This window comes from Chiloscyllium punctatum, chromosome 39 (assembly GCF_047496795.1).
Source record: "Chiloscyllium punctatum isolate Juve2018m chromosome 39, sChiPun1.3, whole genome shotgun sequence".
NCBI lineage: Eukaryota > Metazoa > Chordata > Chondrichthyes > Orectolobiformes > Hemiscylliidae > Chiloscyllium > Chiloscyllium punctatum.
The window spans coordinates 64,298,669-64,324,860 of record NC_092777.1 but is presented as its reverse complement, the minus strand read 5'-3'; the positions used below and the strand labels follow the sequence as shown (position 1 = coordinate 64,324,860).

Here is a 26,192-nt window from a genome sequence, read left to right as displayed (position 1 = left end):
AATGTCCTGTACAGCCGCAACATGACCTCCCAACTCCTGTACTCAGTACTCTGACCAATAAAGGAAAGCATACCAAACTCCTTCTTCACTATCCTATCTACCTGTGACTCCACTTTCAAGGAGCTATGAACCTGCACTCCAAGGTCTCTTTGTTCAGCAGCACTCCCTAGGACCTTACCATTAAGTGTATAAGTCCTGTTAAGATTTGCTTTCCCAAAATGCAGCACCTCACATTTATCTGAATTAATCTCCATCTGTTACTCCTCAGCCCATTGGCCCATCTGGTCCAGATCCCGTTGTAATCTGAGATAATCTTCTTCGCTGACCACTACACCTCCAATTTTGGTGTCATCTGCAAACTTACTAACTCTACCTCTTATGCTCACATCCAAATCACTTATATAACTGATGAAAAGTAGAGGACCCAGCACCGATCCTTGTGGCACTCCACTGGTCACAGGCCTCCAGTCTGAAAAACAACCCTCCATCACCACCCTCTGTCTTCTACCTTTGAGCCAGTTCTGTATCCAAATGGCTAGTTCTTCCTGGATTCCATGAGATCTAACCTTGCTAACCAGTCTCCCATGGGGAACCTTGTCGAACACCTTACTGAAGTCTATATAGATCACATCTACTGCTCTGCCCTCATCAATCCTCTTTGTTACTTCTTCAAAAAACTCAATCAAGTTTGTGAGACATGATTTCCCACACACAAATCCATGTTGACTACCCCTAATCAGTCCTTGCCTTTCCAATTACATGTACATCCTGTCCCTCAGGATTCCCTCCAACAACTCGCCCACCACCAAGGTCAGGCTCACTGGTCTATAGTTTCCCTGGTTTGTCCTTACCACCCTTCTTAAACAGTGGCACCATGTTAGCCAACCTCCAGTCTTCGAGCACCTCACCTGTGACTATCGATGATACAAATATCTCAGCAAGAGGCCCAGCAATCACTTCTCTAGCTTCCCACAGAGTTCTCGGGTACACCTGATCAGGTCCTGGGGATTTATCCACCTTTAACCGTTTCCAAGACATCCAGCACTTCCTCCTCTGTAATCTGGACATTTTGCAAGATTTCACTATTTATTTCCCCATGATCTCTATCCTCCATACCCTTCTCCACAGTAAATAGTGATGCAAAATACTCTTTTAGTGTCTCCCCCATCTCCTGCAGTTCCACACATAGGCAGCCTTGCTGATCTTTAAGGGGCGCTATTCTCTCCCTTGTTACTCTTTTATGTATTTGTATGATGTTATTAATGTATTTGTAGAATCCCTTTGGATTCCCCTTAACCCTGTTTGCCAAAGCTATCCCATGTCCCCTTTTTGCCCTCCTGATTTCCCTCTTAAGTATACTCCTACTGCCTTTATACTCTTCTGAGGAATCACTCGATCTATCCTGTCTATACCTTACATATACTTCCTTCTTTTTCTTGAGTCATCCAGCATTCCGTATACCTACCAGCCTTGCCCTTTCACCCTGACAGGAATATACTTTCTCTGGAATCATTGTTATCTCATTTCTGAAGGCTTCTCATTTTCCAGCCGTCCCTTTACCTGCAAACATCTGTCCCCCAATCAGCTTTCAAAAGCTCTTGCCTAATACAGTCAAATTAACCTGCCTCCAATTTAGAACTTCAACTTTTAGATCTGGTCTATCCTTTTCTATCACTATTTTAAATCTAATAGAATTATGGTCACTGGCCCCAAAGTGCTCCCCCACTGACACCTCAGTCACCTGCCCTGCCTTATTTCCCAAGAATAGGTCAAGTTTTGCACCTTCTCTGGTAGGTACATCCACATACTGACTCAGAAAGTTTTTTTGTACATATTTCACAAATTCCTCTCCATCTAAACCCTTAACACTGTGGCAGTCCCAGTCTATGTTTGGAAAGTTAAAATCCCCGACCATAACCACCCTATTATTCTTACAGATAGCTGAGATCTCCTTACTTTCTTGGACACTGCTACTCAAAATAATTGTTAATGGTTTAGAGAGGGAAGTAAATGTGGTATCTCCAGGTTTGCATTGACATGAAGCCTGGGTGGGAGAGTGGGCTGGGAGGAGGATTGTTGCAGTGGGATTTGGACAAGCTGAGGGAGTGGGCCGATGCAGTACAGTGGGGATAAATGTGAGCTTATTCACTTTGGTAGCAAAAACAGGAAGGTGGGTTAAAGTCCAAATGGTGGAGCAAATTACTGCAGCTGCTGGATTCTGTACAGAAAACAGCAAATGTTGGAGATCCAGTGGGCCAGGCAGCATCCACGGAGAGGGAGCAGGCTAACGTTTTGAGTCTAGATGAGAATCTGAATGGGGAGAGGTTGGGAAAGGTGGGGGAGATATTCACTGGGTGTCCTTGTACACCCGTCTCTGTAGCGAAGCATTGCAAGGACAGCAGCCAGTGAGGGAAGGAAGTGGTGTGATGGTCGTCATAGCGAGAGAATTCGAGTCGTGGAACAAGGATATCTTACTGCAATTGTACAGAGCATTAGTGAGGCCACACCTGGAATAGTGTGTACCGTTCTGGTCACCTTCTCTGAGGAAGGATGTTACTGTTGTCAAGGAAGTGCAGCAAAGGTTTATCACACTGAATCCTGGGAAGGCAGGACTGATGTATGAGGAAAGGCTGAGTCAGTAAGGTTGTACTCATTGGAGTTTAGAAGAACGAGGGGGAGGGGGCACCTCATAGAGACCTATAAAATTCTAACGGGGCTAGACAGGAAGGTTGTTTCCAATGGTGGGGAGTCCACCACCAGGGGTCATGGGTAAGGGTAAGGGTAAGGGTAAGGGGTAGATCATTTCAGACTGAGATGGGGACAAATGGCTTCACCCAGAGAGTGGGAGCCTATGGAATTCACTGCCACACAGAGTGCCACAGAGGCCAAAACATTGTGGTTTCAATATGGATTTATTAGATTAGATTCCCTATAGTGTGGAAACAGGCCCTTCGGCCCAACAAGTCCACACTGACCCTCCAAAGAGTAACTCACCCAGACCCATTTCCCTCTGACTAATGCACCTCGCACTATGGGCAATTTATCATGGCCAGTTCACCCTGACCCGCACACTGTTGGATTGTGGGAGGAAACCGGAGCACCTGGAGGAAATTCACACAGATACGAGAAGAATACGCAAACTCCACACAGACAGTCGCCCGAGGCTGATTTGAACCCAGGTCCCTAGCGGCTTGAGTCACTGTGCCACCCCAGAGTTAGATAAAGTTCTTATGGCTAGAGGGATCAAAGGGCATTGGGGGAGAAAACAGGAATGGGGGATGAGTTGGATGAAATGGTGGGACAGGCTCGCAGGGCAGAATGGCCTCCTGCTGGTCTGGATTCCGGTGTTTCTCAGAGTGTGTGGGGACATGGGCTGAATTTTTAATCAGGACTTGGCAAACGGAAGTGGGGTTTTCATTGTGACTCCCAGCCCTGTGTGATGTGCTATAGACACGGAGAGTGGGGAATGGGCCCATGGTCTAGGTGGGGGAGGGGATTTCTTCTGCTGGATGGCCAATGGGAGGACGCGATCAGGGACGTTCTGAGTGGCCATCACTGTGAATTGGGAATGCCAGAGAATAAGGCGTGGTGATCAGTGTCTACCCAACTCTGGGCAGTGGTACCCCATTGGCCCACCATTTCCCGCCCCGCCCCCCCCAAGCTGGAAAGCCAGCTCTGTGCCAGGCCCTGGTAATCCCAGCTCAGGGTGGGTTGGGTATGGGACAGAGAGAGCAGCCATTCCCATTGACAGATAACGTAAAGTCCAGGCTATAGAGAGTGCCAGTCTGGGGAGGGTGAGAGACAGCATTCTAACCCAGCAAGCTGTAACCCCTTCCCTAGGGGGGACTGGGGTCTAAGGGGAGGAGGTCAATAATTCCTAAAGAACACGGCCAGCCCATGTGTGCCACTAAGGGACAGGAAAGGAGACTGACTGGATTGTTCCACAGAGAGCCAACATGGAGTCAGTGGGCTGAATGGCCTCCTGCTGTACAGTGAGGAGTGTGTAAAGGTGCTGCCTCTCCATTCGCAGCTGGATACTGGCATAGAGGTCAGGGCCTGGCCTGGGGTCAGGCGTGTGCTGGCACATGGCCTGTGAGGTTAGATTAGATTACTTACAGTGTGGAAACAGGCCCTTTGGCCCAACAAGTCCACACTGCCCCGCCGAAGCGCAACCCACCCATACCCCTACATCTACCCCTTACCTAATGCTACGGACAATTTAGCATGGCCAATTCACCTGACCTGCACATCTTTGGACTGTAGGAGGAAACCGGAGCACCCGGAGGAAACCCACGCAGACACGGGGAGAATGTGCAAACTCCACACAGTCAGTCGCCTGAGGCGGGAATTGAACCTGGGTCTCTGGCGCTGTGAGGCAGCAGTGCTAACCACTGTGCCCCCGTGACGCCCTCAGGTTGTATGGGATCGCATTGTGCAGTGAGCAAGCAGCCTCTGGTATTTGAATCTGAGCTACTGGTTGGTCAGTGATGGACACTGTAGGATCCTTATGAAGGGCGTAAGCTTGAAATGTTGATCCTCCTGCTCCTCAAATGATACCTGCTGTGCTTTTCCAGCACCACAACCTCAACTCTGATCTCCAGCATCTGCAGTCCTCATTGTCTCCCTTGATATCGACCCCATCTAACACACCAGCACAGGGTTAGATAGAGAGTAAAGCTCCCTCTACACTGTCCCCCCATCAAACACTCCCAGGACAGGAATAGCACAGGGTTAGATACAGAGTAAAGCTCCCTCTACACCGTCCCCATCAAACACTCCCAGGACAGGAATAGCACAAGGTTAGATACAGAGTAATGCTCCCTTGACTCTTTTAAGACTGTACGTTAAGCTTCCTGTACACTTTCCCCATCAAGCAGTAGCGGGCATATATTCAGGGCTCCATTTCTTTCCACGCTGTAACAATACATCCTAACCCTCGGGTTACCGTGCACTGGGTTCCCGTTGTGTTGTTCCATGACCCTATCTGATTGAGGTCGCTGCTGACTGGGAGATTTGTCCTCTGGCTTTCGATTCTCGAATGATTGTGTGGAGAATGCCTGGGCTTATTGTTCACTGTGTACAAAGAGTACTCAGAGAGCAGCTTTCATTTACCTGGAGCTGAGCCTGCTCCCCACACACACAGAGAGCTGTGTTGTTCCAGCCTGCAACCCTCAATTCAGCTGCTCACTCTTTGGTTGTTGAGATTAATATAAAACTCTTTGATTTTTCAGAGAAGGCAACAGAAAGAACACGGGGAACGGCCGACTGGGCCCAAATCAAACACATCAGTGATGTTATTAACTCCACTGAGGAAGGGTGAGTGCGTAGGGCAGGAGTAAGGCAATAGGTCCTCTGAGACTGAGGGAGAACACTGGGTTTGAGGGACTCATGGAAGGACTGGGTGTTAGAGATACACAGTCAGGGTACACTGGGAGTGAGGGATACAGTGGGGTTAATGGGTACACAGTCAGGATGCCCTGGGACTGAGGGATACAGTGGGGTTAATGGGTACACAGTCAGGATACACTGGGACTGAGGGATACAGTGGGGTTAATGGGTACACAGGGTACCCTGGGACTGAGGGATATAGTGGGGTTAATGGGTACACAGTCAGGATACACTGGGAGTGAGGGATACAGTGGGGTTAATGGGTACACAGTCAGGATACACTGGGAGTGAGGGATACAGTGGGGTTAATGGGTACACAGTCAGGGTGCACTGGGACTGAGGGATACAGTGGGGTTAATGGGTACACAGTCAGGGTACACTGGGAGTGAGGGATACAGTGGGGTTAATGGGGACACAGTCAGGGTACACTGGGAGTGAGGGATACAGTGGGGTCAATGGGGACACAGTCAGGGTACACTGGAACTGAGGGATACAGTGGGGTTAATGGGTACACAGTCAGGGTACACTGGGACTGAGGGATACAGTGGGGTTAATGGGTACACAGTCAGGGTGCACTGGGACTGAGGGATACAGTGGGGTTAATGGGGACACAGTCAGGATGCACTGGGAGTGAGGGATACAGTGGGGTTAATGGGTAGACAGTCAGGGTACACTGGGACTGAGGGATACAGTCGAGTTAATGGGTACACAGTCAGGGTACACTGGGACTGAGGGATACAGTGGGGTTAATGGGGACACAGTCAGGGTACACTGGGACTGAGGGATACAGTGGGGTTAATGGGTACACAGTCAGGTTACACTGGGACTGAGGGATACAGTGGGGTTAATGGGTACACAGTCAGGGTGCACTGGGACTGAGGGATACAGTGGGGTTAATGGGTACACAGTAAGGGTACACTGGGACTGAGGGGTACAGTGGGGTTAATGGGGACACAGTCAGGGTACCCTGGGACTGAGGGATACAGTGGGGTTAATGGGGACACAGTCAGGTTACACTGGGACTGAGGGATACAGTGGGGTTAATGGGGACACAGTAAGGGTACACTGGGACTGAGGGATACAGTGGGGTTAATGGGGACACAGTCAGGGTACCCTGGGACTGAGGGATACAGTGGGGTTAATGGAGACACAGTCAGGGTACACTGGGAGTGAGGGATACAGTGGGGTTAATGGGTACACAGTCAGGGTACACTGGGAGTGAGGGATACAGTGGGGTTAATGGGGACACAGTCAGGGTACCCTGGGACTGAGGGATACAGTGGGGTTAATGGGTACACAGCCAGGGTACACTGGGACTGAGTGATACAGTGGGGTTAGTGGGGACACAGTCAGAGTACACTGGGACTGAGGGATACAGTGGGGTTAGTGGGGACACAGTCAGGGTGCACTGGGACTGAGGGATACAGTGGGGTTAATGGGTACACAGTCAGGATGCACTGGGACTGAGGGATACAGTGGGGTTAGTGGGGACACAGTCAGAGTACACTGGGACTGGGGGATACAGTGGGGTTAGTGGGGACACAGTCAGGGTGCACTGGGACTGAGGGATACAATGGGGTTAATGGGCACACAGTCAGGATGCACTGGGACTGAGGGATACAGTGGGGTTAATGGGTACACAGGGTACACTGGGACTGAGGGATACAGTCGGGTTAATGGGTACACAGTCAGGGTACACTGGGACTGAGGGATACCGTGGGGTTAGTGGATACACAGTCAGGGTACACTGGGAGTGAGGGATACAGTGGGGTTAATGGATACACAGTCAGGGTACACTGGGACTGAGGGATACAGTGGGGTTAATGGGTACACAGTAAGGGTACACTGGGAGTGAGGGATACAGTGGGGTTAATGGGGACACAGGGTACCCTGGGACTGAGGGATACAGTGGGGTTAATGGATACACAGTCAGGGTGCACTGGGACTGAGGGATACAGTGGGGTTAATGGGGACACAGGGTACCCTGGGACTGAGGGATACAGTGGGGTTAATGGGTACACAGTCAGGGTACACTGGGACTGAGGGATACAGTGGGGTTAATGGGTACACAGTCAGGGTACACTGGGACTGAGGGATACAGTGGGGTTAATGGGGACACAGTCAGGGTGCACTGGGACTGAGGGATACAGTGGGGTTAATGGGGACACAGTCAGGTTACACTGGGACTGAGGGATACAGTGGGGTTAATGGGTACACAGTCAGGGTGCACTGGGACTGAGGGATACAGTGGGGTTAATGGGGACACAGTCAGGGTACACTGAGACTGAGGGATACAGTGGGGTTAATGGGGACACAGGGTACCCTGGGACTGAGGGATACAGTGGGGTTAATGGGTACACAGTCAGGGTGCACTGGGACTGAGGGATACAGTGGGGTTAATGGGGATACAGGGTACCCTGGGACTGAGGGATACAGTGGGTTTAATGGGTACACAGTCAGGGTGCACTGGGACTGAGGGATACAGTGGGGTTAATGGGGATACAGGGTACCCTGGGACTGAGGGATACAGTGGGGTTAATGGGTACACAGTCAGGGTACACTGGGACTGAGGGATACAGTGGGGTTAATGGGGATACAGGGTACCCTGGGACTGAGGGATACAGTGGGGTTAATGGGGACACAGTCAGGTTACACTGGGACTGAGGGATACAGTGGGGTTAATGGGGACACAGTCAGGGTGCACTGGGACTGAGGGATACAGTGGGGTTAATGGGTACACAGTCAGGATACACTGGGACTGAGGGATACAGTGGGGTTAATGGGTACACAGTCAGGGTGCACTGGGACTGAGGGATACAGTGGGGTTAATGGGTACACAGTCAGGGTGCACTGGGACTGAGGGATACAGTGGGGTTAATGGGGATACAGGGTACCCTGGGACTGAGGGATACAGTGGGGTTAATGGGTACACAGTCAGGTTACACTGGGACTGAGGGATACAGTGGGGTTAATGGGTACACAGTCAGGGTACACTGGGACTGAGGGATACAGTGGGGTTAATGGGTACACAGTCAGGTTACACTGGGACTGAGGGATACAGTGGGGTTAATGGGGATACAGGGTGCACTGGGACTGAGGGATACAATGGGGTTAATGGGGATACAGGGTACCCTGGGACTGAGGGATACAGTGGGGTTAATGGGGACACAGTCAGGTTACACTGGGACTGAGGGATACAGTGGGGTTAATGGGTACACAGTCAGGGTGCACTGGGACTGAGGGATACAGTGGTGTTAATGGGGACACAGTCAGGGTGCACTGGGAATGAGGGATACAGTGGGGTTAATGGGGACACAGTCAGGGTACACTGGGACTGAGGGATACAGTGGGGTTAATGGGGACACAGTCAGGGTACACTGGGACTGAGGGATACAGTGGGGTTAATGGGGACCCAGTCAGGATACACTGGGAGTGAGGGATACAGTGGGGTTAATGGGGACACAGTCAGGTTACACTGGGACTGAGGGATACAGTGGGGTTAATGGGTACACAGTCAGGGTGCACTGGGACTGAGGGATACAGTGGGGTTAATGGGTACACAGGGTACCCTGGGACTGAGGGATACAGTGGGGTTAATGGGTACACAGGGTACCCTGGGACTGAGGGATACAGTGGGGTTAATGGGGACACAGTCAGGGTGCACTGGGACTGAGGGATACAGTGGGGTTAATGGGGACACAGGGTACCCTGGGACTGAGGGATACAGTGGGGTTAATGGGTACACAGGGTACCCTGGGACTGAGGGATACAGTGGGGTTAATGGGGACACAGTCAGGGTGCACTGGGACTGAGGGATACAGTGGGGTTAATGGGGACACAGGGTACCCTGGGACTGAGGGATACAGTGGGGTTAATGGGTACACAGCCAGGGTACACTGGGACTGAGGGATACAGTGGGGTTAATGGGTACACAGTCAGGGTACACTGGGAGTGAGGGATACAGTGGGGTTAATGGGTACACAGTCAGGTAACACTGGGACTGAGGGATACAGTGGGGTTAATGGGGACACAGCCAGGGTACACTGGGAGTGAGGGATACAGTGGGGTTAATGGGTACACAGTAAGGGTACACTGGGACTGAGGGATACAGTGGGGTTAATGGGTACACAGCCAGGGAACACTGGGACTGAGGGATACAGTGGGGTTAATGGGTACACAGTCAGGGTACACTGGGACTGAGGGATACAGTGGGGTTAATGGGGACACAGCCAGGGTACACTGGGACTGAGGGATACAGTGGGGTTAATGGGGACACAGTAAGGGTACACTGGGAGTGAGGGATACAGTGGGGTTAATGGGGACACAGCCAGGGTACACTGGGACTGAGGGATACAGTGGGGTTAATGGGTACACAGTCAGGGTACCCTGGGACTGAGGGATACAGTGGGGTTAATGGGGACACAGCCAGGGTACACTGGGACTGAGGGATACAGTGGGGTTAATGGGTACACAGTAAGGGTACACTGGGAGTGAGGGATACAGTGGGGTTAATGGGGACACAGCCAGGGTACACTGGGACTGAGGGATACAGTGGGGTTAATGGGTACACAGCCAGGGAACACTGGGACTGAGGGATACAGTGGGGTTAATGGGTACACAGCCAGGGAACACTGGGACTGAGGGATACAGTGGGGTTAATGGGTACACTGTTTAATGATGTGAGTATTCATATCTCTGCCTCCAATTCTGAGGATCTGGGTCTGGGCTTGTTCTCGGTTTCAGAGTGATCGTGGATTACTGAAGTGTTTGGAATTGTCATCATGTACAACACCCACTTCACCAGGTGTGTGTAGCCAGTCAGAACCTTCCTGTTAGCTTTGTGTTTTATACAATGGCAAGAAATTTCATCTCAGTCATTAAATCCACAAGCACCTGAACCAGTGATCGAGAGAGAGAGAAAGAGTGAGAGAGAAAGACTGAGAGAGGTAGAGAGAGAGAGATGGAGAGAAAAGCAAGTCCTGGGAATGTGTCAGAGGTTTGTGGGGTGTCGGTGGGTGCTGGGGGCACGTGTACTCAGGCAGGATTAGTGTTCAAAGTCCCATATTGGAACATCAGTGTGTTTGGGGTCAAAGATTGGTCTGTTTGGGTTGGGAATTAGGTCACACTAATAGTCAGGGGTCAGTGTTGGAGGGTTTGAGGTCAGGGGTCAGTGTGGGAGTGTTTGGGGTCGGGGTCAGTGTGGGAGGGTTTGCGGTCAGGCATCAGTTTGGGTGGGGTTGGGATCAGGGGTCAGTGAGGGAGTGTTTGGGGTCAGGGGTCAGTTTGGAAAGGTTTGAGGTCGGGTCAGCGTGCAAGGGTTTGTGGTCAGGGGTCAGTGTGCGTGGATCGGGAACAGGTTCACAGTGCTGAGAAATGGGGTCAATATACTGCGTGGGCCAGGATGGAGGTGTGAGGGTAGTGGAAGGATTGCCAGGATGGGGGTGTGTAAGGGTGGGAGAGTGGATGTGTGTGGATGGGGAGTCTGTGTGTGTGTGTGTGTGTGTGTGAGAGAGGAGGGGGAATGTTTGTGTGCGTGTGTGAGAGGAGGGGGAGTGTGTGTGTGTGTGGATGGGGGAGTGTGTGTGTGTGGAGGGGGAGTGTGTGTGTGTGTGGATGGGGAGTGTGTGTGTGTGTGTGTGTGTGAGAGGAGGGGGAATGTGTGTGTGCATGTGTGAGAGGAGGGGGAGTGTGTGTGTGTGGATGGGGGAGTGTGTGTGTGTGGGTGTGGATGGGGAGTGTGTGTATGTGTGTGTGGATGGGGAATGTGTGTGTGTGGGTGTGGATGGGGAGTGTGTGTGTGTGGGTGTGGATGGGGAGTGTGTGTGTGTGGATGGGGGAGTGTGTATGTGTGTGAGAGGATGGGGTGTGTGTGTGTGGATGGGGGAGTGTGTGTGTGTGGATGGAGAGTGTGTGTGTGTGGATGGGGGAGTGTGTGTTTGTCTGGATGGGGAGTGTGTGTGTGTGTGTGTGTGTGTGTGTGGATGGGGAGTGTGTGTGTGTGTGGATGGGGAGTGTGTGTGTGTGTGGATGGGGAGTGTGTATGTGTGTGAGAGGATGGGGTGTGTGTGAGAGGATGGGGTGTGTGTGTGTGTGGATGGAGAGTGTGTGTGTGTGGATGGGGGAGTGTGTGTGTGTGGGTGTGGATGGGGAGTGTGTGTGTGTGGATGGGGGAGTGTGTATGTGTGTGAGAGGATGGGGTGTGTGTGAGAGGATGGGGTGTGTGTGTGTGTGGATGGAGAGTGTGTGTGTGTGGATGGGGGAGTGTGTGTGTGTGGGTGTGGATGGGGAGTGTGTGTGTGTGGATGGGGGAGTGTGTATGTGTGTGAGAGGATGGGGTGTGTGTGAGAGGATGGGGTGTGTGTGTGTGTGGATGGGGAGTGTGTGTGTGTGGATGGGGAGTGTGTGTGTGTGTGGATGGGGGAGTGTGTGTTTGTCTGGATGGGGAGTGTGTGTGTGTGTGTGTGTGTGTGTGTGGATGGGGAGTGTGTGTGTGTGTGGATGGGGAGTGTGTGTGTGTGTGGATGGGGAGTGTGTATGTGTGTGAGAGGATGGGGTGTGTGTGAGAGGATGGGGTGTGTGTGTGTGTGGATGGAGAGTGTGTGTGTGTGGATGGGGGAGTGTGTGTGTGTGGGTGTGGATGGGGAGTGTGTGTGTGTGGATGGGGGAGTGTGTATGTGTGTGAGAGGATGGGGTGTGTGTGAGAGGATGGGGTGTGTGTGTGTGTGGATGGGGAGTGTGTGTGTGTGGATGGGGAGTGTGTGTGTGTGTGGATGGGGGAGTGTGTGTTTGTCTGGATGGGGAGTGTGTGTGTGTGTGTGTGTGTGTGTGTGGATGGGGAGTGTGTGTGTGTGTGGATGGGGAGTGTGTGTGTGTGTGGATGGGGAGTGTGTGTGTGAGACAATGAGGTGTGTATGGGTGTGAGAGGATGGGTTGTGTGGGTGTGAGAGGATGGGGTATTTGTGTGAGGCGATGGGGAGTGTGTGAATGTGTGTGGATGGGGAGTGTGTGTGTGTGTGGATGGGGAGTGTGTGTGTGTGTGGATGGGGAGTGTGTGTGTGTGAGGATGGGGAGTGTATGTGTGTGGATGGGGAGTGTATGTGTGTGTGGATGGGGAGTGTGTGTGTGTGTGGATGGGGTGTGTGTGTGTGTGTGTATGGGGAGTGTGTGTGTTTGTGGATGGGGAGTGTGTGTGTGTGTGGATGGGGAGTGTACGTGTGTGTGGATGGGGAGTGTGTGTGTGTGTGTGTGAGGATGGGGAGTGTGTGTGTGTGCGGATGGGGAGTGTGTGTGTGTGGATGGGGAGTGTGTGTGTGTGTGTGTGTGGATGGGGAGTGTGTGTGTGTGTGGATGGGGAGTGTGTGTGTGTGGATGGGGAGTGTGTGTGTGTGTGTGTGTGGATGGGGAGTGTGTGTGTGTGTGGATGGGGAGTGTGAGTGTGTGTGGATGGGGAGTGTGTGTGTGTGGATGGGGAGTGTGTGTGTGTGTGTGAGGATGGGGAGTGTGTGCGTGTCTGTGAGGATGGGGAGTGTATGTGTGTGTGGATGGGGAGTGTGTGTGTGTGTGTGGATGGGGAGTGTGTGTGTGTGTGGATGGGGAGTGTGTGTGTGTGGATGGGGAGTGTGTGTGTGTGGATGGGGAGTGTGTGTGTGTGTGTGTGTGGATGGGGAGTGTGTGTGTGTGTGGATGGGGAGTGTGTGTGTGTGGATGGGGAGTGTGTGTGTGTGGATGGGGAGTGTGTGTGTGTGTGTGTGTGGATGGGGAGTGTGTGTGTGTGTGGATGGGGAGTGTGTGTGTGTGGATGGGGAGTGTGTGTGTGTGGATGGGGAGTGTGTGTGTGTGTGTGTGTGGATGGGGAGTGTGTGTGTGTGTGGATGGGGAGTGTGTGTGTGTGTGTGGATGGGGAGTGTGTGTGTGTGTGGATGGGGAGTGTGTGTGTGTGGATGGGGAGTGTGTGTGTGGATGGGGGAGTGTGTGTGTGTGTGTGAGGATGGGGAGTGTGTGCGTGTCTGTGAGGATGGGGAGTGTATGTGTGTGTGGATGGGGAGTGTGTGTGTGTGTGTGGATGGGGAGTGTGTGTGTGTGTGGATGGGGAGTGTGTGTGTGTGGATGGGGAGTGTGTGTGTGTGTGGATGGGGAGTGTGTGTGTGTGTGGATGGGGAGTGTGTGTGTATGTGTGGATGGGGAGTGTGTGTGTGTGGATGGGGAGTGTGTGTGTGTGGATGGGGAGTGTGTGTGTGTGTGTGTGTGGATGGGGAGTGTGTGTGTGTGTGGATGGGGAGTGTGTGTGTGTGTGTGGATGGGGAGTGTGTGTGTGTGTGGATGGGGAGTGTGTGTGTGTGGATGGGGAGTGTGTGTGTGTGGATGGGGGAGTGTGTGTGTGTGTGTGAGGATGGGGAGTGTGTGCGTGTCTGTGAGGATGGGGAGTGTATGTGTGTGTGGATGGGGAGTGTGTGTGTGTGTGTGGATGGGGAGTGTGTGTGTGTGTGGATGGGGAGTGTGTGTGTGTGGATGGGGAGTGTGTGTGTGTGTGGATGGGGAATGTGTGTGTGTGTGGATGGGGAGTGTGTGTGTGTGTGGATGGGGAGTGTGTGTGTGTGGATGGGGAGTGTGTGTGTGTGTGGATGGGGAGTGTGTGTGTGTGTGTGTGGATGGGGAGTGTGTGTGTGTGTGTGGATGGGGAGTGTGTGTGTGTGTGGATGGAGAGTGTGTGTGTGTGGATGGGGAGTGTGTGTGTGTGGATGGGGGAGTGTGTGTGTGTGTGTGAGGATGGGGAGTGTGTGCGTGTCTGTGAGGATGGGGAGTGTATGCGTGTGTGTGGATGGGGGAGTGTGTGTGTGTGTGTGTGTGTGTGTGTGTGTGTGTGGAGGGGGAGTGTGTGTGTGTGTGGATGGGGGAGTGTGTGTGTGTGTGGAGGGGGAGTGTGTGTGTGTGTGAGAGGATGGTGTGTGTGTATGTGTGTGTGTGGATGGGGAGTGTGTGTGTGTGGATGGGGAGTGTGTGTGTGAGAGGATGGGGAGTGTGTGTGTGTGTGGATGGGGGAGTGTGTGTGTGTGTGTGGATGGGGGAGTGTGTGTGTGTGAGAGGATGGGGAGTGTGTGTGTGTGTGAGAGGATGGTGTGTGTGTGGATGGGGGAGTGTGTGTGTGTGTGTGGATGGGGGAGTGTGTGTGTGTGAGAGGATGGGGAGTGTGTGTGTGTGTGAGAGGATGGTGTGTGTGTATGTGTGTGTGTGGATGGGGAGTGTGTGTGTGTGGATGGGGAGTGTGTGTGTGTGGATGGGGAGTGTGTGTGTGTGTGAGGATGGGGGATTGTGTGTGTGTGAGAGGATGGGGAGTGTGTGTGTGTGTGGATGGGGAGTGTGTGTGTGTGTGAGGATGGAGAGTGTGTGTATGTGTGTGTGGATGGGGAGTGTGTGTGTGTGTGAGGATGGGGAGTGTGTGTGTGTGTGTGTGGATGGGGAGTGTGAGTGTGTGTGTGAATGGGGAGTGTGTGTGTGTGTGTGTGTGTGTGGATGGGGAGTGTGTGTGTGTGTGTGTGTGGATGGGGAGTGTGTGTGTGTGTGTGGATGGGGAGTGTGTGTGTGTGTGTGGATGGGGAGTGTGTGTGTGTGTGTGGATGGGGAGTGTGTGTGTGTGTGGATGGGGGAGTGTGTGTGTGTGTGTGGATGGGGGAGTGTGTGTGTGTGAGAAGATGGGGAGTGTGTGTGTGTGTGGATGGGGAGTGTGTGTGTGTGTGAGGATGGGGAGTGTGTGTATGTGTGTGTGGATGGGGAGTGTGTGTGTGTGTGAGGATGGGGAGTGTGTGTATGTGTGTGTGGATGGGGAGTGTGTGTGTGTGTGAGGATGGGGAGTGTGTGTGTGTGTGAGGATGGGGAGTGTGTGTGTGTGTGTGTGGATGGGGAGTGTGTGTGTGTGTGTGGATGGGGAGTGTGTGTGTGTGTGGATGGGGAGTGTGTGTATGTGTGTGGATGGGGAGTGTGTGTGTGTGTGTGTGAGGATGGGGAGTGTGTGTGTGTGTGTGTGGATGGGGAGTGTGTGTGTGTGTGGATGGGGAGTGTGTGTATGTGTGTGGATGGGGAGTGTGTGTGTGTGTGTGTGAGGATGGGGAGTGTGTGTATGTGTGTGGATGGGGAGTGTGTGTGTGTGTGAGGATGGGGAGTGTGTGTATGTGTGTGGATGGGGAGTGTGTGTGTGTGTGTGTGTGGATGGGGAGTGTGTGTGTGTGTGAGGATGGGGAGTGTGTGTATGTGTGTGTGGATGGGGAGTGTGTGTGTGTGTGAGGATGGGGAGTGTGTGTATGTGTGTGTGGATGGGGAGTGTGTGTGTGTGTGTGGATGGGGAGTGTGTGTGTGTGAGGATGGGGAGTGTGTGTATGTGTGTGGATGGGGAGTGTGTGTGTGTGTGAGGATGGGGAGTGTGTGTGTGTGTGGATGGGGAGTGTGTGTGTGTGTGTGGATGGGGAGTGTGTGTGTGTGTGTGGATGGGGAGTGTGTGTGTGTGTGGATGGGGAGTGTGGTGTGTGTGTGTGTGGATGGGGAATGTGTGTGTGTGTGTGAGGATGGGGAGTGGGTGTGGGGTGTGTGGGTGGATGGGGAGTGTGTGTGTGTGTGGATGGGGAGTGTGTGTGTGTGGGATGGGGGTGTGTGGTGTGTGTGTGGGATGGGGAGTGTGTGGGTGTGGTGGGGTTGGGTGGTGGGTGTGGGGATGGGTGTGGTGTGTGTGGATGGGGAGTGTGTGTGTGTGTGTGTGTGAGGATGGGGGTGTGGAGTGTGTGTGTGTGTGGATGGGGAGTGTGGGTGTGTGGATGGGGAGTGTGTGTGGTGGGATGGGGAGTGTGTGTGTGTGTGGTGGGGGTGTGGGTGTGTGGATGGGTGGTGTGTTTGTGTGTGGATGGGGTGTGGTGTGTGGTGTGTGTGGGTTGGGGGTGTGTGTGTGAGTGGTGTGTGTGGATGGGGAGTGTGTGTGTGTGTGGATGGGGGTGTGTGTGTGTGTGGGATGGGGAGTGTGTGTGTGTGGGATGGGGGAGTGTGTGTGTGTGGGATGGGGGAGTGTGTGTGTGGTGGATGGGGAGTGTGTGTGTGTGGGTGGGGAGTGTGTGTGTATGTGTGGTGGGGTGTGTGTGTGGGAGGGGGGTGTGTGTGTGGGTGTGGAGGGGAGGGTGTGTGTGTGTGTGGATGGGGAAGTGGGTTGTGGGTGGGGGGTGTGGGTGTTGGGGGTGGGGTGTGTGTGTGTGGATGGGGGGTGGGTGTGTGGGTGGGGGTGTGTGGTTGGGGAGTGTGTGTGTGTGTGGATGGGGAGTGTGTGTGTATGTGTGGAGGGGAGTGTGTGGTGTGTGGGGGGTGTGTGGTTGGGGATGGTGTGTGTGGTTGGGGTGTGGTGTGGTGGAGAGTGAAGTTGTGTGTGTGTGGATGGGGGAGTGTGTGTGGGTTTGGTGTATGTACAGTATGATTGGGAGTGTGTGAGGATGGGGAGTGTGTGTGTGTGGATGGGGAGTGTGTGTGTGTGTGTGTGGATGGGGAGTGTGTGTATGTGTGTGGATGGGGAGTGTGTGTGTGTGTGTGGATGGGGGAGTGTGTGTGTGTGTGAGGATGGGGAGTGTGTGTGTGTGTGGATGGGGAGTGTGTGTGTGTGTGGATGGGGAGTGTGTGTGTATGTGTGGATGGGGGAATGTGTGTGTGTGTGAGGATGGGGAGTGTGTGTGTGTGAGGATGGGGAGTGTGTGTGTGTGTGTGTGGATGGGGAGTGTGTGTGTGTGTGAGGATGGGGAGTGTGTGTGTGTGAGAGGATGGGGAGTGTGTGTGTGTGTGTGGATGGGGAGTGTGTGTGTGTGTGTGTGGATGGGGAGTGTGTGTGTGTGTGGATGGGGAGTGTGTGTGTATGTGTGGATGGGGGAGTGTGTGTGTGTGTGTGAGGATGGGGAGTGTTTGTGTGTGTGTGTGGATGGGGAGTGTGTGTGTGTGAGAGGATGGGGAGTGTGTGTGTGTGTGTGGATGGGGAGTGTGTGTGTGTGTGTGTGGATGGGGAGTGTGTGTGTGTGTGGATGGGGAGTGTGTGTGTGTGTGTGTGGATGGGGAGTGTGTGTGTGTGAGAGGATGGGGAGTGTGTGTGTGTGTGTGGATGGGGAGTGTGTGTGTGTGTGTGTGGATGGGGAGTGTGTGTGTGTGTGGATGGGGAGTGTGTGTGTATGTGTGGATGGGGGAGTGTGTGTGTGTGTGTGAGGATGGGGAGTGTGTGTGTGTGAGGATGGGGAGTGTGTGTGTGTGTGTGTGTGGATGGGGAGTGTGTGTGTGTGAGGATGGGGAGTGTGTGTGTGTGTGGATGGGGAGTGTGTGTGTGTGTGTGTGTGTGGATGAGGAGTGTGTGTGTGTGTGAGGATGGGGAGTGTGTGTGTGTGTGAGGATGGGGAGTGTGTGTGTGTGAGGATGGGGAGTGTGTGTGTGTGTGTGGATGGGGAGTGTGTGTATGTGTGAGGATGGGGAGTGTGTGTGTGTGAGGAAGGGGACTGTGTGTGTGTGAGGATGGGGAGTGTGTGTGTGTGTGTGTGGATGGGGAGTGTGTGTGTGTGTGAGGATGGGGAGTGTGTGTATGTGTGAGGAAGGGGAGTGTGTGTGTGTGAGGATGGGGAGTGTGTGTGTGTGAGAGGATGGGGAGTGTGTGTGTGTGTGGATGGGGAGTGTGTGTGTGTGTGTGGATGGGGAGTGTGTGTGTGTGAGGATGGGGAGTGTGTGTATGTGTGTGGATGGGGAGTGTGTGTGTGTGTGAGGATGGGGAGTGTGTGTGTGTGTGTGGATGGGGAGTGTGTGTGTGTGTGGATGGGGAGTGTGTGTGTATGTGTGGACGGGGAGTGTGTGTGTGTGAGGATGGGGAGTGTGTGTGTATGTGTGGATGGGGAGTGTGTGTGTATGTGTGGATGGGGAGTGTGTGTGTGTGAGGATGGGGAGTGTGTGTGTATGTGTGGATGGGGAGTGTGTGTGTGTGAGGATGGGGAGTGTGTGTGTGTGTGAGGATGGGGAGTGTGTGTGTGTGAGGAAGGGGAGTGTGTGTGTGTGAGGATGGGGAGTGTGTGTGTGTGTGTGTGGATGGGGAGTGTGTGTGTGTGTGAGGATGGGGAGTGTGTGTATGTGTGAGGAAGGGGAGTGTGTGTGTGTGAGGATGGGGAGTGTGTGTGTGTGAGAGGATGGGGAGTGTGTGTGTGTGTGGATGGGGAGTGTGTGTGTGTGTGTGGATCGGGAGTGTGTGTGTGTGTGTGAATGGGGAGTGTGTGTGTGTGTGTGGATGAGGAGTGTGTGTGTGTGTGTGTGGATGGGGAGTGTGTGTGTGTGTGTGTGGAAGGGGAGTGTGTGTGTGTGTGAGGATGGGGAGTGTGTGTATGTGTGAGGAAGGGGAGTATGTGTGTGTGAGGATGGGGAGTGTGTGTGTGTGAGAGGATGGGGAGTGTGTGTGTGTGTGGATGGGGAGTGTGTGTGTGTGTGTGGATCGGGAGTGTGTGTGTGTGAGGATGGGGAGTGTGTGTGTGTGTGTGGATGGGGAGTGTGTCTGTGTGTGAGGATGGGGAGTGTGTGTGTGTGTGGATGGGGAGTGTGTGTATGTGTGTGGATGGGGAGTGTGTGTGTGTGTGTGGATGGGGAGTGTGTGTATGTGTGGATGGGGAGTGTGTGTGTGTGTGGATGGGGAGTGTATTTGTGTGTGGATGGGGAGTGTGTGTGTGTGTGTGAGGATGGGGAGTGTATGTGTGCGGATGGGGAGTGTATGTGTGTGTGGATGGGGAGTGTGTGTGTGTGTGTGAGGATGGGGAGTGTGTGTGTGTGGATGGGGAGTGTGTGTGTGTGGATGGGGAGTGTGTGTGTGTGTGGATGGGGAGTGTGTGTGTGTGTGGATGGGGAGTGTGTGTGTGTGTGGATGGGGAGTGTGTGTGTGTGGATGGGGAGTGTGTGTGTGTGTGTGAGGATGGGGAGTGTGTGCGTGTCTGTGAGGATGGGGAGTGTATGTGTGTGTGGATGGGGAGTGTGTGTGTGTGTGTGTGGATGGGGAGTGTGTGTGTGTGGATGGGGAGTGTGTGTGTGTGGATGGGGAGTGTGTGTGTGTGGATGGGGAGTGTGTGTGTGTGTGTGTGTGTGTGTGTGGATGGGGAGTGTGTGTGTGTGTGTGGATGGGGAGTGTGTGTGTGTGTGGATGGGGAGTGTGTGTGTGTGGATGGGGAGTGTGTGTGTGTGTGTGAGGATGGGGAGTGTGTGCGTGTCTGTGAGGATGGGGAGTGTGTGTGTGTGTGGATGGGGAGTGTGTGTGTGTGTGAGGATGGGGAGTGTGTGTGTGTGTGTGGATGGGGAGTGTATGTGTGTGTGGATGGGGAGTGTGTGTGTGTGTGTGGATGGGGAGTGTGTGTGTGTGTGGATGGGGAGTGTGTGTGTGTGGATGGGGAGTGTGTGTGTGAGGATGGGGAATGTGTGTGTGTGTGTGGATGGGGAGTGTGTGTGTGTGTGTGTGGATGGGGAGTGTGTGTGTGTGTGTGTGGATGGGGAGTGTGTGTGTGTGTGTGGATGGGGAGTGTATGTGTGTGTGTGGATGGGGAGTGTGTGTGTGTGTGAGGATGGGGAGTGTGTGTGTGTGTGTGGATGGGGAGTGTATGTGTGTGGATGGGGAGTGTGTGTGTGTGAATGGGGAATGTGTGTGTGTGAGGATGGGGAGAGTGTGTGTGTGTGTGTGGATGGGGGAGTGTGTGTGTGTGTGTGTGTGGATTGGGGAGTGTGTGTGTGTGAGGATGGGGAGTGTGTGTGTGTGCGGATGGGGGAGTGTGTTTGTGTGAGGATGGGGAGTGTGTGTGTGTGTGGATGGGGAATGTGTGTGTGTGTGGATGGGGAGTGTGTGTGGATGGGGAGTGTGTGTGGATGGGGAGTGTGTGTGGATGGGGAGTGTGTGTGTATGTGGATGGGGAATGTGTGTGTGTGTGGATGGGGAGTGTGTGTGTGTGTGGATGGGGGAGTGTGTGTGTGTGTGTGTGTGTGTGAGGATGGGGAGTGTGTGTGTGTGTGGATGGGGAATGTGTGTGTGTGTGGATGGGGAATGTGTGTGTGTGAGGATGGGGAGTGTGTGTGTGTGTGTGAGGATGGGGAGTGTGTGTGTGTGTGTGAGGATGGGGAGTGTGTGTGTGTGTGTGTGAGGATGGGGAGTGTGTGTGTGTGTGTGTGTGTGAGGATGGGGAGTGTGTGTGTGTGTGAGGATGGGGAGTGTGTGTGTGTGTGTGAGGATGGGGTGTGTGTGTGTGTGTGTGAGGATGGGGAGTGTGTGTGTGTGAGGATGGGGTGTGTGTGTGTGTGTGAGGATGGGGAGTGTGTGTGTGTGTGTGAGGATGGGGTGTGTGTGTGTGTGTGAGGATGGGGAGTGTGTGTGTGTGTGAGGATGGGGAGTGTGTGTGAGGATGGGGAGTGTGTGTGAGGATGGGGAGTGTGTGTGTGGATGGGGAGTGTGTGTGTGCGTGGATGGGGAGTGTGTGTGTGTGTGTGGATGGGGAGTGTGTGTGTGTGTGAGGATGGGGAGTGTGTGTGTGTGTGAGAGAGGATGGGGGTGTGTGTGTGAGAGAGGATGGGGAGTGTGTGTGGATGGGGAGTGTGTGTGGATGGGGAGTGTGTGTGTGTATGGATGGGGAGTGTGTGTGTGTATGGATGGGGAGTGTGTGTGTGTGGATGGGGAGTGTGTGTGTGTGGATGGGGAGTGTGTGTGTGTGGATGGGGAGTGTGTGTGTGTGTGGATGGGGAATGTGTGTGTGTGTGGATGGGGAGTGTGTGTGTGTGTGTATGGGGGAGTGTGTGTGTGTGTGAGGATGGGGAGTGTGTGTGTGTGTGGATGGGGGTGTGTGTGTGTGTGTCGTGATGGAGGATGGGTGTGTGTGTGTGGAGATGGGGTGTGGGTGTGTGTGAGAGGATGGGGATGTGTGTGTGATGAGGATGGGGTGTGTGTGTGTGTGAGTGATGGGATGTTGGTGGAGTGTGTGAGTGTGAGTGTGTGGTGGGATGGGGTGTGTGTGTGTGTGAGATGGGAGGGGATGTGTGAGAGGCTGGGGTGTGTGTGAGTGAGAGGGATGGGGTGTGTGTGTGTGTGAGAGGGATGTGTGTGTGTGTGTGAGTGGATGGGGTGTTTGAGTGATGTGTGGAGTGAGATGAGTGTGTGTGTTGTGTGGTGAGATGGCTGTTAGTGTGAGTAGTCGTGGGATGTGTGTTGTGTGTGTGGGATTGGTGTGTGTGTGTGAGGATGGGAAATGTGTGTGAGGATGGGTGTGTGGGGGTGGAGGAGGAGGACAGATTGTTAATGTGTGATTATCTTCCATTCCAGACCCAAGGAGGCAGTCAGAGCTCTAAAGAAAAGGATTTCGGGAAACCTCAATCACCAGGAGGTCAGGCTGAGCCTGAAGGTGAGTCCAGGCCCGATTTCACCTGCTCCCATACACTTCCTCTCAGTCTCTCCTTCAACCAACCTCCCTCTCCCTCTCCCTCTTTCCTTCAACCCCCAACACTCGCTCTCCTTCAACCCCCAACACTCGCTCTCCTTCAACCCCCAACATTCACTCTCCTTCACTCTCTTTCCCTCTCCCCCTCTCCCTCACCCTCCTTGGCTCTGGCCTGACACGATTGACACCTTTTGACCCTCACAGTGGATCCCATATCCTTATGGTGAATCCACTATCCTCACGGAGCATCCCAGATCCTCCCTCAGGATGTTTACCTAGTATGACTGACCTCTCTCTGTGACCCCATCCAGTCCCTCCAATCCCCTCTCTCTCTCTGTAATCTCCTCCAGCCTCTCCTCTCTATGAGACTGGTTCACTGTGTCAGCTTCAGACTGACATCAACAGAAAACTGAAGTGGGACGAGATTTAGTGCACAGTGTTAAATGTTTTGGAATTGGTGGGCCTCGTGTGATTAACGATAAAAACGCGTTATCCCATTAAATGGCACAATGTTGGACGGTGCAAGTGGGCAGAGAGAGAGCTCTTTAAACATGATATGAGATGATATGATAGAGGGGAAGGAAAGGATTGTTTGAGTTTGACTTGAGAGAAACCAAACAGAAAATGGGACATGTTAAAACTTTATAAATGACTGGTTAGACCTCAACCAGAGTTCAGTTCTGGGCAGAACATTTCAGGAGAAACCGTCAAAGATACAGAAGACATGACCAGTGCCGAGTCTCTATGGGGGGAATGTGTGTGTGGTATTAGTATTAAACTGCACTCTCTGGTCAACATTGAAAAGAGAATCCCAGCTGCTGATTTATTCCCGAAGCTCTTTTGTCGTTGTTTTGCCCAGCTTATCGACATCTGCATCAGGAATTGTGGCCCAAGATTTCACTCCCTCGTTGTCAGGAGAGAGTTTGTGAAGGACGTCCTGACCAAAGTACTGAAACCAAAGTACAACGCACCCGTGGACATCCAGAACCACATCCTGCACCTCATCCAGGTAACAGCAGCCCCCTCCCACCAACATCCAACATTCTCATTGCTCCTCCACTGCCTGGGCCCTCACCTCAGGCATACCCTCCTCAAATCTCTCCAAACCTCACCCACCCCTCTCTCTCTCTCTCTCTCTCTCTCTCTCTCTCTCTCTCTATCCCTCTTTCTCTGTGCCACTGCCCCGCTCTCTGTCTCTATTCCTCTCTGTCTCTGTCCCTATCTTGTTCTGTTGTTCTCTCTCTCTTCCTCTCTGAGTGTGTCTCTCTCTGCCTCTCTCTCTCTCTCTCTTTCTGCCTCTCTCTCTATCTGTCTCTGTCTCTCTTTCTTTCTCTCACTCTCTCTGTGTCTCTGTCTCTGTCCCTCTCTTTGTCTGTCCCTGTCTGTATCCCTCTCTGTCCCTTTCTTTCTCTGTCACTCTCTCTCTCTCTCTCTTCTGTATGTATCTCTCTTTCTCTGTCTCTCTCTCCTCTCCCTCCTGTAAGACATCACTTAAACTTAGCCGAACAGGTAGGATTTTGGTCACTGTCCCTAATGGGCTGGATTTTCCCAGCTGGGTTGTGATTACAACATCGGCCTCCATTTTGAAAACCCGGAATTTATTGAACCGAGAATGTGAGCGTCGTTTTTCCAGAAGTGCACCCAATTCAGAAGCCTCCCGTTAGAGCTCTGTCCAGTGAAGGATGGTGGATATGGATGTAGGTTTGCTCGCTGAGCTGGAAGGTTCATTTCCAGACGTTTCGTCACCGTACTAGATAACATCTTCAGTGGGCCTCAGGCAAAGCAATGCTGATAATTCCTGCTTTCTATTGAAATGTTTTGGTTTCTTTGGGATGGTGATGTCATTTCCTGTGGTGATGTTATTTCCTGTTCTTTCTCTCAGGGGGTGGTAGATGGGGTCTAACTCAATGATGGATACACTGGGAGGCAGGACTGGAGTGATACTGGGCTAGCCATTCCATTAACAGACATGGCACTGCTTATTCATCCATGGGTGTCGCTGGGTCAGGCCACCATTTACTGCCTATCCCTAATTGCCCAGGGGGCAGTTAAGAGTCAACCTCATTACTGTGGGTCTGGAGTCACATGTAGGCCAGACCAGGTCAGTTTGGTAGGTTTCACCCCCCCTCAAGAACATGAATGAACCAGACAGAGTTTATACAATAATCTACAATGGTCACATGGTCATGAAAATGTGGTCTTTAGACAGGACATCAATTCCCTGTGTATTCCCTCAGTTCCCATTTCACCAGCTGATACGCTGGGATTTGAACCGGTGCCTCTGATGGGAATAGCCTGGGCCCTGGATCATTACTGCAGTGACAGCACTGTCTCCCCTTGTATCGTCTGCGTGTTAATGACATTGAGCTCACAGAACAGACTCCGGTTTCTCCTGAGTACCCCATTGAATTTTTGGGTGACTGTTTGATACTGATGACGGTGAGCTGCAAACCCTCCTCATTTCCACATCAATCCCTTTCAGATAAAAGTCTCTATCAGGGTCAAGCCTTCTCTGTACACAAGCAAGCACCAGCCAGCTCAGATGGGCAGAATGGCCTGTTCCTTTGTGATAATGTAGAGACCAGGACACAGAACATAGAACATTACAGTGCAGTACAGGCCCTTCAGCCCTCGATGTTGCACTGACCTGTGAAACCAATCTGAAGCCCGTTGAACCTACACTATCTCATTATCATCCAAATGTTTATCCAATGCCCATTTAAATGCCTTAAAGTTGGCGAGTCTACTACTGTTGCAGGCAGGGCATTCCACACCGTGACTACTCTGTGAGTAAAGACACTACCTCTGACATCTGTCCCATATCTATCACCCCTCAATTTAAAGCTCTGTCCCCTCGGGCTAGCCATCACCATCTGAGGAAAAAGGCTCTCCCTATCCACCCGATCTAACCCTTATTTGTCTTAATGAAGTCACCTCTCAACCTTCTTCTCTCTAATGTAAACTGCCTCAAGTCCCTCAGCCTTTCCTCATAAGACCTTCCCTCCATACCAGGCAACATCCTGGTAAATCTCCTCTGAACCCTTTCCAAAGCTTCCACATCCTTCCTATAATGTGGTGACCAGAACTGTGCGCAATACTCCAAGGGCAGCCGCACCAGAGATTTGTACAGCTGAAACATGAGAACAGTTCATGGAGCAGTCTAACCATGTCTCTGTACCAGCTTTAGCAGAAATCCCCTGCTTCTCAGGCCTACTCCTTTTAAATGTTTGTTTTCAAATTGATTCCGAGCTCCTTCACCTCTGTCATTCCTTTGTGTGGTATATCCCCAGATCCCTATCCAAACTGCATTTGGTGATCACTGTGACAGACAGAGTGAGCAGCCACTCAGTGCTGTTACACTACAATACCCTGGTTTTTCTTGCCTGGTGTTTGATTGAAATGAATTTTCTCTATTTATCTCCCTGTTACCACCAGAATACACTCAGAGACATCGGTAAACATTAAGTGACCGATGCAGATGCTGTTAGCCGATATGTCAGTACCATCAGGCTCTTCGACCGCAAAGGCATCACTCTACATCAGCTCCTCTCCCTAAACCCACAGGTGCTCACGGGCCGGCTTTTCCCTCCTTAACCCCAGAGCCCTTTGACCTTTAGCAGTAACCCTTCGAGGTGAGGTGCCTGTCCAGGACAGGACGGGACCTGGGTTGTCCTGTGACTCAGACAGGACTGTGAGACTCACTACACAGCCAGCTGAGGCAGTGCCCAGTCTCTCTGTAACAACTCAAACCCTGGGATGTGTGAAACATAGTCGGCCTGTAACTCCTTATACGCCAGGGTGTCTGAGGCCCAGTCTCTCTGAAGTTTCTCAAACCCCGGGGTGTGTGGGGCCCAGTCTCTGTAGCATCTCAAACCCCAGGGTGTGTGGGGCCCAGTCTCTGTAGCATCTCAAACCCCGGGGTGTGTGGGGCCCAGTCTCTGTAACAGTTCAAACTGCAGGGTGTGTGGGGCCCAGTCTCTCTGTAACACCTCAAACCCTGGGGTCTGTGGAGCCCAGTCTCCCTGTAAGACCTCAAACCCTGGTGTCTGTGGAGCCCAGTCTCTCTGTAAGACCTCAAACCCTGGTGTCTGTGGGGCCCAGTTGCTGTAACACCTCAAACCCTGGTGTGTGTGGGACTGGTCTCTGTTCTAGGGGAGTGAAGATTGTTCACTGTTTAAAGGTGATCACTGGCTTCTAGTTAGTGCAGGCTGACTCCCTGACCTGCTGTGTTCATGCTTTCTGTCAATTTCAGAAAGATTCAGCCCTCTGAGCACTGATGTGAATTAATTGGTTTTTAATTTCCCCAACTAGGCCCCAATTCCTCTGAACAGCTGAGTGAGCAGCCTTATGTGTGGCCTTCACAGT

The 26,192-nt window shown here is 52.7% G+C and overlaps 1 protein-coding gene across 1 annotated transcript in view; it reads left to right on the top strand.

Annotated features, from left to right (window-relative positions):
- LOC140464161 (TOM1-like protein 1) overlaps positions 1-26,192 on the top strand; it is a 95,770-nt gene that overhangs the window by 23,415 nt on the left and 46,163 nt on the right. The window contains exons 2-4 of the mRNA XM_072558972.1: positions 5,232-5,316; positions 21,713-21,791; positions 22,687-22,836. Coding sequence (XP_072415073.1) covers positions 5,232-5,316; positions 21,713-21,791; positions 22,687-22,836 — 314 coding nt within the window. The remainder of the gene's footprint in view (positions 1-5,231; positions 5,317-21,712; positions 21,792-22,686; positions 22,837-26,192) is intronic.